The 12679-nt window shown below is 38.3% G+C and overlaps 1 protein-coding gene across 5 annotated transcripts in view; it reads right to left on the reverse strand.

Annotated features, from left to right (window-relative positions):
• The window catches only part of LOC145987946 (structural maintenance of chromosomes protein 6-like), a 310654-nt gene that overhangs the window by 32255 nt on the left and 265720 nt on the right, over positions 1 to 12679 (reverse strand). For all 5 annotated transcript variants that reach the window (XM_083122784.1, XM_083122783.1, XM_083122782.1 and 2 more), the window contains 2 exons: positions 12259 to 12429; positions 2964 to 3154 (listed from right to left, as the gene is read on the reverse strand). In XM_083122784.1, the coding sequence (XP_082978910.1) occupies positions 2964 to 3154; positions 12259 to 12429 (362 nt within the window). The remainder of the gene's footprint in view (positions 1 to 2963; positions 3155 to 12258; positions 12430 to 12679) is intronic.

Below are 12679 nucleotides of genomic sequence, written 5' to 3' on the forward strand. Positions count from 1 at the left end.
AAACAAAATACTTCATTATTCTAAGTATGGAATGTAGTTTAACCTTACTTTGCAAAGTCAGAAATTATGTGACATACGTTACCTCATATTGACCAAAACGAGTTGAATCTAAAAGTTGAGATTTTTACTGTGAGTTAGGTTCATGAATTTGTGCCAAATTTCAGAATTTTTAAAGGGGACCCATCTGAGATATTTAACCCCGATAGGTGTACACATGAAAAAAAAAAAATCAAGCCTCAGACTAAACCCCTTCATTAAAAAAATCGGGCTTAAAAATGCAATTTTTAACTATTGTTACCCCATTTTCCACCATAATTTTCATACTTACAATGCAATTTCAAGCAAAACATACCTGAATATCATAGGAAGTATACTTCATTAGCTACAAAATGAATTTTGTTTCAGGTCTCTAGCTTTAATGGTTTTTGAGATATTAAGATTTCTGTATACTGCTACATGAGCAAAAAAAGCCATGCACCATGTTGGAAAAATGGCTGCCCCAGGAGAACTAAAGACAATATTTTTTTTTGAACATTGGTTTTGATATCTAGAAACATGTACAAACCTATGTACTAAAAATGAAATTTTTCTAAAATGGTCATGCAACCATTTTTTAAAAAAATGGTTGATTTGACATGGAATGACCCTGGGGATAAATACCTGGTACACACACAGGAGGGGCTGGAATTATAAAGTAGGTTCTTGCTCACCTCGCGAACTTAGCCTTTTGTCATATTTTCCCTACCTTTAGCCCTTTTTCTTATGAATACTGTAATGCACCCTCTTCCTCACCCAGTTTGCAATGTTACAAACCCTCTATATTTCGGAGTTACTGACCACATGACGGATATGTCCAAGTATTGGCTGGTGATTTTGTTTCTTATAAATACCATACGACCGGTACGCATTGACTAACTTCATAAGGTAATTTGTTCATTATAGCTCAACACATATATTTCTGCCGTGCAATGCGCGACACAACTCAAGAAGTAGCAGTGTTGCTAATGGAGTAGATAGAAAAATCGCTGCAGTGCACCGATGCACAGCTGTTACACAGAACAAGAAAATTAGAGAATTCAGGTCTATCTAACGTTGAGTTTTAAACGTCATGCATTATACCAGGACTAGGATTAATATGTACTAACAAGTGGCTTTGTATGTAGCTACATACATATGGACTAAAAATTCGCAAAATATGGACTAACACATACGTAAAATTACCAAAAATGCTGCAAAGAAGACATCTTCATAGTGATCCCTTATTTGAGTGAATTCAAACAAAATAAACAATTTATTATTTTCCATTGCATTAATGCACTGGTGGGGTTCTAACTGTTCACTCCCAAAATCAGTCTACACAGGTACAGAACTGCAACGACAGATAATACACGACCGACACTACCACTGCTTTGAGAACTAATAACATGCGAACGAAACTGCGATAATTGGACCACAACACTCCTCCTCAAGCAGTATTATTGCGTCTCCATGATCAGCGACAGTCGGTTGCCTTTGTTGTATATTTACAAACGATGCCGGTTTCCACAACAATAACAAGTACATATACTGCCACTAGACGATAAGCTGCGTGGCATTTTTTTGCTATGAACTTGTCACCCATCAAAGCATGGCAATTTTAACACAGAAAACAATATGCATCGCAATAAGCAGCAAAAAATGACAGCCTACTCTATGCAATTTCTACAAGAACACGTGCCGGCCGGAGCCAAGAGTTGAAATGCTCATGGAGCCATGTAATTTATTTCTTTTGAACAATTCCAAAATTATGAAATATGAACAATTTGTTAATTTCTCGAGCTTGGCTACGCAAGGTTTTTGATTTCAACTTTGATAGAACTGGAGGCATTATGGAATTTAACGTTCATTAACAAACACACACTTTCACATACACACACGCAATACACGCACACAACGTCAAACCGGTCAAATACTTAGTATAAAATAAAAATATGGTGCTTCCAATCCAACAAAACTCACCGTCACTTTAACTGTAACTGCCTTTCTCCTTCCGTGACAGAAATAGTGCTTCATTATTACAGTTGGCAACACTAGTTACTAGCTAGCCAATGAACATGCACTGCATAAAAGAAGCAACCACTACGTCATGCTATATTGCCACATTACCGTCCCTGCCGAATGGTATGAACCGCGAGCTGGAGTGCTATTCAATTGTTTTCAATGATGTTTGCGTGAGTGTGTCCAGGAATGGAATGACAATATGGCAACAATGTTGAAGGTTGGCAAGCAGCGTAGAACACATGATGCTAAGAGAGAAGGAGACGAAATGAAAATTGGTATGTGCGCAACGGCAAAGATATGTGTGTTGCACTCTACTATTAAGTTTCACACATGAATAATCGAGTCAAGTGGTGCTACGGATGCATAGAAAATTCTGGAAGTTTGTGGCCAGCGTGGACGAGGCATTTCCAACACCCTTGCCAAAGACGAAGCAAGCCGGGGGTCGCTTGCCATCAAACTTTTCTTTCGTGAAGGAAAAAGGACAGTGACAATGCAAGAACTGCATAAGTCACTCGAAAAGCATGGAGAAAGGTGAGCAGCCTCTTCCTTCTAATGCAGATCAGTTGTGCCACGTTATCGAGCCTCGTGAAGGCTGCAGCTGTTTTACGTTTACAGCCAATACAACAGAAATAGGGGAATTGAAAAGTCTGTAGATGTAAATATGTTAAAGTAAAGGCATTGGAAAACATGAACTTAAGATATTAATATTGTTTTTAAAAAACCAACCCAAGCGGCACTTGCCCCACCTTCCCTTACCACACGCTTCTGCCTGACACCCCAATATAACCAACCACCTTTTAGAATCGATGTATCCTCTTCTGATAATCACAATATGCAGCACACATGATTATATATGAAATTTCCAATTGCATTTTGTTATTATATAATTAAGTTAGTTAGTGACATGAGATTTAAATATATACCTGTCTGTTTCTATCCTTCCAGCTTCAAGTTTTTCAACTTCTGCTGTTTTTTCTGCAACCATTTTTTCTTGCTCTGATATTTTCTCTTCTAATGCTTTCACTCCTTTTTCTACATTCTCCAGCTTTTGCTTCTCATGCTTGATTTGATTAGCAATACTTTGAAGGTCAGTTTTGATCTTAACTAATTCATTCTGAAATGAGCAAAATTACAAATATTGTGAAACATTATGATACCCTGACTAAAATTACGTTTTAAAAACATTTTCCTTTCAAATTCCAATTCTAAGGCTTGCATTTTTTAATCAAATAATCAACAATCTACTTTTTAATGTAGTTTGCATTGGATTATTTTAGTTAGGTAGGGCTGAGCCGATACCACTTTGAACTGATACAGATGCCAATGCTTGAAAATTGTAAAAATTAAAAGTTGTTCAAAATATTGATATACTGTATATTAGTGTGTAAGTATTCCATTCTAATTATATGCATCAATTTACCAAGATTCTTGCTTTAAATTATTCAATAATTACATTGGAATATTAAATTGCGTATTATGTTATCACAAACAGTTTTTCAAATAAAACTGATGCAAAATTCGAATTTTGCGTAATCTCCAGGATAATTACACTTGAAAGTGTTGTGTGTCATTTTTGTGGAGAACATGAAAGATCCACATGCCGGATAAGTATCGGCAGGTATCGATAAATAAATTCCAAGTGATACTTTCTAATACCGATACCACTGGTATCGGTCGGTACCGATACATCAGCATTGTATTGGTTCAGCCCTACGCTCAAGTTTTTACCTTGCAAGAAAACTGGTGTAGAATTCAGGCTTCTCTAAACAACTACCTAAAAGAGCTTACAAAATGGCAGGTTAAAACAGTCATCAACAAACTACACATGACGTCATTGAATAAGTGTGCCTCAAGAGCATTTCCACAATGGTTTCAGTTGAGGCAAACTGAAACTCCATCTGCTGTGATATGTGTGTTCCAAACAACAAAGTTCCCTACAAGTCCATCTTCATTGTGTTGGAAATAATAGTCAGACAAGACTGAAATAATGTTGTGGCAGAAAATGGGTGGTCATGTGTACTTTCTTTCCAATATGTCATTATGTTTATATCAGATTTATTCTATGCACATCCATCTGTTCTAACCTGGATAATTTTATTTTTTTCTGTTGGGTATTCCTGACATAATACAGGCCTGCCTGTATGTTTCAGGAATGTGACAAGTAATGGTGTTTTTAGTACCGGTCGTCAGGGACGGATTAAGATGAAATTGGGTCTGATGCTTGAAATCTTCAGTGAACAATACACAAGCTCGGAAGCCTTTCCGGAAATCACCTGGCTGATTGCCCGAGAAAACCTTTTCAATATTCGCCACCAGGAAAGCTTCAAGAATTAAAACACAACGATGTTATAGTTACGTCACAGTGCAAAGAATAATAGTAACTTTATAATAAGTAACGCTGTGTCTAGGCGTCCGAAATTGGGGCTCCAAATTTCATTCTAAGATTTATTTTCAGGTAAATATAGCAAAAGAAAACTGTTCAGCTTTTGGAAAATTCTCGTCTGTTTTCATTTGGGCCTATTTCAGGAATGGGCCTAATGCTGCAGCATCAATAGCAGCCACCTTAATCCGGCCTTGCCAGTCGTAATTGGAATGTCTATCGGTGCAGGCACGAGTCTCGCAACTCAAAGATGATGAGACAGGAGTTTCTCAGGTAAATGTCCGGTCACTGTCGAGATGAACGCAATGCAATTGTGAAGTTGGACAGGACAAAAGGGACCGGAGTGATGGAAAAGGGGGCAGATTGCTTTGAGAGAGAGGAGTTCGAGACTCTGCTTGCCCAAACAGGGTAAGTTCCATCTTGCCTTGTGTGTCTGTCATTCTCAATCACAACGTATATGGGTTCATAAACATATTTCACTTCGTTTATTTAATCTGGTCAAGTGTGTGTACCTCATCACAGTTCCTTTTGGGGGGTCATGTGCTAAGCGAGTGGCAAGCCATTAGGGTTTCGTTACGGTATATACATGTTGCTGAACATGAAAATGACACCTGTTTTATTACTTCACCCACAATTTTTGCTCTACAGCTACCACGTCATTAATATGTAGTATACGTATCACTTTGTCTTGTCTGCAATGCATTGTGTTTTGTGAGCTTTCCATTTAATTCATTTCCGTGTTTAGTTGTTGTAAGTATGTACGTGTAGCAACAATGTTTCCTTGATGCTCTGTCAGGAATTTCAGAAGCAGGGGTGACATCATTGGCAGGGTCCTGGCGAATATTTCCAGTATCTCTGCAAGAAATTTCACACAGTATTTTATGCCAAGATGAAAGAAGGTGTATTTTAGGCACATATAAGAAAGTTAATCAAGGGTGAAAATTTTTAATCTACAATGACCCATGGGTGAGTTTCGTGGATGGAGTTAAAAATTTTCTCCAAAAGCAACGACATGCTGAAAACAGGAAAATGACTGTATCAATGTTGACAAACTTGAAAAAATTGGGATGCAACACGAGACTCAATTAAATCTATTGCATTCCCATTTAGACAACTTTCCAACGAATGTTGATGACACAAGTGAGTAGCTATGTGAAAGATTTCACCAGGAGATGAAGAGAATGGAACAGCGTAATCAAGGTCTTGGGAGTGTGAACGCATTACAAGACTACTCTTGGTCTATTAAGAGAGGAAAGTGAAGAGATTTAAAACAAAAATCAACCAGATGATCTTTCCACAACAAATGGGCTCATTACTGAAGCGTACTGCTGACTTGAAACGTACCTGATAAGTGAACTGCAATATGTATATTATACCATCTTATGGAGGCACATAACGTTTTGGATCCCACTTTAAACTCTAGATTCAGTCCCAATTAGCCTACCTGTGCATAAAGTGGATTTAAAACCGGGGTTTGAAAAACCCAACCCACCTTGGCCCAGGTGGGTTTAATCATTTTTTTCAGGGTTTAATTGGGTTCTGTCGAACTTTTATAAACAAAATGTGATACATGTAATAATTCACATTTGTAATTACCGCTCAACCTACTCACTGGACTTCACTGCCCAGCACACCAACTAGCAGACCACAACAAACTGCTAAACCATAGTAAAGTTTAATTTTTATCCTTCATTCTCTTACGATTTCCTGGTTACCTCTGTGCCTCTGTGGATAGCAAGTTTGTATGTTTGAATTGATATTAGCAGATGTTGTATCAATTATGGTATATGATACATTACAATATAAGATACAGGTAATGGACAAAATAATATGAACACCAATGCAATTGCAGAAAACTTGTATTAGTAGGGGGTTGGGCCCCCCCTTGCCTGAATGACAGCTTGTATCCTACGTGGGATAGACAAATAAAGGTCCTGTACAGTGTGAACTGGAATACGTAGCCACTCCTTGCACAAAACAGTCTCAAGTTCCGAAAGTGTCATTGGAGGTGGAAACCGATTACGCACTTTGGCCTCCAAAATACCCCACAAAGGCTCAATGATGTTAAGATCGGGGGACTGTGGACACCAGATGAGATGTTCTACCTCATCACTGTGCTCATCAAACCATGCATCAACGCACCTAGCAGTGTGAATAGGGGCATTATCATCTTGGAAGATGGGGCATGCATCGGGACACAAAGTCTGAACCATGGGATGGAGGTGGTCACCCAGGATGGTGCAGTACTTCTCTGCGTTGATTCTCCCACACAGGACGACAAGTGGGCGAACACCATTCCAAGATATAGCCCCCCAAACCATCACAGACCCCCCCCCCCACCATGTTTCACGGTAGGCACTAAGCAGTCAATATCAAATGCTTCAGCAGGAGTTCTCCACACATAAACACGTCCTGTGGTCTGAAATAATGTGAAAGACGATTCGTCTGACCATATCACATGTTCCCATTGCTGCTGTGTCCAATTCTTGTGCTCTTGGCACCACCTTCTTCGTGTCACTGCATTACGTGGAGTCACCAACGGTTTGGGGATGGCAACTCTGCCATGAATGTTCACAGAATGCAGCTCCCTTTGAATGGTTTTCGTTGATACAGGGTCCTGGAGGTGATTGTTCATCTCTAAGGTTATCTGGGACAGTGTTGTCTTGTGCTTTCGAGTCACTATTCGCTTCAACACACGTCGATCCCTGTTGGATAACTTTGTTTTTCGCCCACTATTCTCCTTTGCAGATGTTGTCTTTCCATGTTGTCTGTAGGCTGTCAGAACAGTTGACACTGTGCTCCGTGCTACACCAACAAGTGTAGCTGTTTTTGTCACAGATGCTCCAGTCAGGCGGGCTCCTATGATCATGCCTCTTTTGAAGTCTGAAAGGTCGGATATACCTGCATTTGACGGATAGCTGACTGCTCGCATGCAACTCTCACACCAGCTTCTGATAGACTGATATGTTTGCTTTCATCGCCACTAGATGGTTGAAATCTCTACTGAGTGTTGTTCCTTTTCCACGACGGCGTATATAGGCCTTTGCAAACCAAGGTGTTCATATTATTTTGTCCATTATTTGTACATTAAGACTTTTGTCAGAAGCATCAAGAAATCAATTGCAGGTGTGTACTATTTATTTATTTATTGAGAAAATTTCAGATACGGCACAGGTGGCCATTTTACACTGAAACTGTCAACAATGAAAACATAATAATAATAATAATAAGCAAAAAAAATACTAAAAATAATTAAAAGTAACAAAATAACACAAAGAAAATAGCAAATTGACAAAAAATAAGCAAAAATGGCATTACTTGATATTATTTACAAAACATTTCTTCTAATAGAAGACCGAAAGGCAAACTCGGAGAAAAATATGTCGATTCTTGATGGGAGGTCATTGTATTGTGTGGCAAGTCTGTAAAAGAGGGATCTTTTTTGAATTTGTAGTCTAGGTTTCTTTGTATAAAATAATCTTGTGTTGCGAGTTGTGCGCATGGGTACTCGAAAGTGGAATTCCTCAAGGAGTGTGTTGCAGGGGATTTTGCCATTCAAAATTTTGTATAAATAACTGAAATTATTCTGCAAACGTCGCTGATAAGCAGTTTGTAGGTGCAGAGATGCAGAGATGGAAAATTGCGTAATGAGGGAACCCTGTGACGGACTATAGCTAGGAAGAAGTGGAAAACTGAATCGATCCTAGAAAGTTGAATGGAACACGCCATGGACTAGACAGGAGAGCAATATTCTATTATTGGGGAAATGAATGATTTGAAGTATAAGGTAAGGGTTGAGATGTCAGTAATTTCAGTGAAACGATACAGTAAACCTAAGAGACTCGTGGCCTTTTTTGTTGTGCCTGTTATATGTTCTTCAAGCGTGAGTTTTTGGTCAAAAACAATGCCTAGGTCTTTGTGAGAGGATACTGCTTGGATGTTACTGCCAGACAGATATTAGACGAAACAATAGCAATTTTTTTCTACACTACAAACGTTCCCTTCAATGCTGCGGAATTAAATCAGTTTAAGACAATGATAGAACTATTGAGACCCGGTTACAAAACCTCCTACCACGGAAGCTATTAGCGGGAAACTGTTAGACCGTGCTGCAGAAAGACCGGAAGAGTAATTGAAGGAATCACTGAAGTCCAGCAATATTACCCTAACACTAGATGGTTGGTCCAGTGTTCGAAATGATCCAATACAGGCAGTTAGTACACATACAGGATCTAAAAGTTTTTTTTATTAAGTGCGTGTGAATCGTCTGAAAAAAAAAGATAGCAAAAAAATGTGTGGCTATAGTCAAGTCTCTAATTACAGTGTGAAGTGCAATTTGGAAGTAAGGTTTGTGCAGTGGTAACAGACAATGAAAACAAAATGAAAAAAATGTGAAAACTTTTAAAATAAAAATACCCTCATATACTAATGTATCTTCAAATCACTATTACAACTGTTGTGCATTTTAGACAGCAAAATTAATCTCAAGTTATAATGACAGTCGTGATCTTATTCTAAGAATCTAAAATGCAATCTTCATTATACGACGCACATTTTTAGATGCGATATCGGGCGGAGCTACTGAGAGCGTGTCCTTGGCGACCAGCCAGTGGCAGGAGTGCAACGTTGTACAGTTAGGAGACTACGGCGCGCAAGTTAAACACCGTGTTCTGTATTTTTTCTTGCGCGCAAAAAGTTTGCATAAAACTCGCCACTTTAAGGTTAAGATGGGAGACGACATTTTGAACATGACCGTCCAAGTTCCATGAATTTCCGTCGCCTACAGCCGGAGTTATCGCTTCTCGAAGAAACACTGGAACAACACGTCTCTACACACACACACACACAATGACCCTTTCGTTTTCCATCCGTGTTCAGTCTGTTTTTTTTAGTTGCCGCCGTGTTGACCCCGCTGAGTTGTTGTCTCTTGGTAAAGCTATGGGTGTCAAATTCGGCTGAATATACACAATAATCCTTCATTGTTGTGGTCGTTCACAAACATTGCGAGTCAGTTAAGTCAGTTTGAGTTCAGCATTTTCGTAACAAGGGCGGTGTAAGATAATTATACCCGTACGCCACGAAGAACAGTTGTGAGAGGATTCAATACAGCCCTTATTGATTGATTGATTCGATTTATTTTACTTCGCTTTTCTGCCACTTTTGGCTAATCGCGAAGATGAGGATGGGTGGTGATATGATGAAATTGATGAAGGGAAACTTCCAAACACCTATAGCCGGGCCAGGATTCGAACCCGAGAACCCTGGCGTTGTAGCATGCTGTGTAATACAGCCATTATGTTCGATAGTTGTGCAATAGTTTGTGTTCCGTGAGTGTTATTAAATAATGTCGTGCCGGCTCCTATGGTGCAGTAGTTAGCATATCGCAATACGACACGAGGGGTCCCGGGTTTGAATCCCGGCCTGGACATGGATGTTTATGAATGTCCATTCATCAATTTCATTATATCATCACTCATTCCCATCTTCGCAATTAGCCAAAAGTGACAGAAAAGCAAAGTAAATCAAATCAAATTAATAACGTTGCTCTCGAAACGTAGTACCAGTAGTACAGGCACCGAGGGTAAAATATTAAGTTCACAAGACAGAAATCTTACTTTTAAAGTATATTCTTACTTCAATGAATTGGTGTCGGAAAAAGTGCGTGACGAAACAGTGTTTTCTCAGAGTTGAGAACTTCCGGCTAAAGCGTGCGGTGTATTTGTTTTTACTGTGTTGCGTAATACGTATAAAACAGGGTAAAGTATCTACCACAGAAATCGGTGACCCCCTATTCAAATCTCCTGTGGAACATGCCAGAAAACAGAAACGAGCGATGATGATGACCTTGCAGTTCCTCTACAATAAATACCTTGAAACTTCTTTCGGGTACCAGTTTCTCTTATATGCTGCAGTGATATGATATAATCCTGTGTAGAATTCTTCACTATATATTTCATTGTACTCAAGTATCATGTGCATGCATTATATATAAAAAGTTGAATATTGGACACAACAAATTCTCTGTATTCCCCTTCCGCTAGCAGTTGGTTTGACAACAGCGCAAGAGCACTGGCAGCATATTGGCTGAACTCATGTTCCTTCCAAAAGCATACGTCGAATAGTATACACCTCTATGATGTTCCTTCATTTCAGAAATCATTGAAATGCCAAAGTTAATGAAAAAAAAACACTGGGTTTTAAAATGTTTTTTTTTTCAAGTGGGCCCAACTCTGCTTAAAACACAAATTCACTCACTCACTTTATCACATCTTATTAACAAAATGTCAAATGTAATAAGGTGTATAGTTTGCATTGTACTCAGTAACAGAACGTCATTATTTGTAATGTTGTGCATATTTTGCAATGTAGTGTCTATCTGCTTTCAATGATGCCTTTGGATGTTATTCGCTTTAAGAGAACCAAACATATTTTCAAAGCAACACTCCAACTTCTTCAACTGTATGCTTTTTCGTCAAAGAAACCGTTCACTCCAACTGAACACTTGTACAAAGGTTATTATGCGATCACTTCCTATTATGAAAGAGAACAGGTATAGTAATGATGATGATGATGATGATGACTGTGACTATTGTTACAGGCACTTTCTCAGATTGTGGCAACTAAATGTAATATCATTGTGTGTTACCTATGCGTTTGTTACTGTTTTAGAGTGAATAAAAGTTACTTATCAGCATTGAGAGTAACCTCATGTTCAATTTCATGATAATGATGATGATGATGATTCTGAAAAACCTTACGTGATGGAGAGGAAAAGATGCCATTTTCGAACTCAGCATAGTCAATTAGTAAATATCATCTATAATTTTCCATACCCCCCACATGAAGTTAGAAAATGCAGGCCTGTGTAATTAACATGGGTTTTTATGGAACTTTTGTGTTTTGGGTGCTCGTATCATGGACAACGTAACCTCAATATGACTCATCTGAGGCATCTCTTCCATTAATCTATCCATACATTCTGTCTCATTGCATGGCATCCTACGTGATTTAATCATTGGCATTACACCAAGAAACTTGGAATAAACAGGATTTGAAAGAGAAATCTTCCACAGAATATAATAATAACAAATAAGTTATTTCTTTCTTTGCTAGTTTTATAATAGGAAAAATAAACTTGTACTTTGCATTTTTTTTAATTCAGCAAGCGACATATTGTGTAAAATAACCAACTATACACCCTGTCAAAAGCAAGTTCATTATTTAAGAGAAGACAGAAAATATCCTTGTAAGAGGTGTTCAAGTTATTTCAATACATGAGCACTGGTGAAAAAAAAGAAAGAAAGAAAAGTGAACAAGAGAGTACGAATTTCTCCCCATGTTGCAAGTGGAAGCATTTTTTAAAGTTGATTACGCTAGATACGATATGTGAAAAATATGATGAATAAGAATTTTAAGAATACCATGAATTCTTCATGGAGAAAAATAAATGCAACAACTTCAACTTATGGATGATCCAATGGAAGTTTCTCGACTTTTTCCCCCTGCCAATCAAATCTTTAACCTGTCTTCTTTCCACTCATGCATTTTTCTGTGCCAACTGGCGTGAGCCAGGTTGGTTGCTATCTCTTAATGTTTAAAATGTTTGATATTCCCATGAGAACAAGTAAAATAATATCCACACAAGCGTAAATTCTACATTTTCTAACCCCCTCCCCTCCCCCAGTACAACCATCCAGCCCACAGACCTCTCTTTCCACAGATCACGGCAGGGAAAGGTCAGTGGGGGAATAGCAGATTAGAACCTCACGACTGGCTGGACACAAACTGTTCATCCTGCCCTTAAATAGCATCGTTAGCACTACAAAATTTAATCTTACCTGGTATTTATGATGTTGTTCTTGGTTGCTTTGTATGTCCCTTTGCACATCCTTGTATACATTGGCTGCTTCTTCTATTTTCCGCTTCACCTCTTCACAGGAAGCTTTTAAGTTGGTCTCCTCCTCTGCTGTGGTCTGCTCATGTTCATTATATTGTTCTAATTCTTCTTGCTAAAAAAAAAATAAAACCAAAGATAAAAGTAACTTTTGCCTTATAAGAGGCAATTTTGAACACTGAAACAGACCTAGAATTTAACAATTAATTACAACATATAATATAAGCTTAGAGGAAACATTAAATATTGATCCATGGGAAAATCACACAATACAGAGGTTAGGCACTGACTGAACGATCAGTTGGCTCATGATGGCATTTGCCCTGAATTTATCAGTAAATTTGTTGATATATTGATCTGATCTG

The sequence above is a fragment of the Lepisma saccharinum genome, chromosome 5 (assembly GCF_977018435.1).
Source record: "Lepisma saccharinum chromosome 5, izLepSacc3.1, whole genome shotgun sequence".
NCBI classification, from domain to species: domain Eukaryota; kingdom Metazoa; phylum Arthropoda; class Insecta; order Zygentoma; family Lepismatidae; genus Lepisma; species Lepisma saccharinum.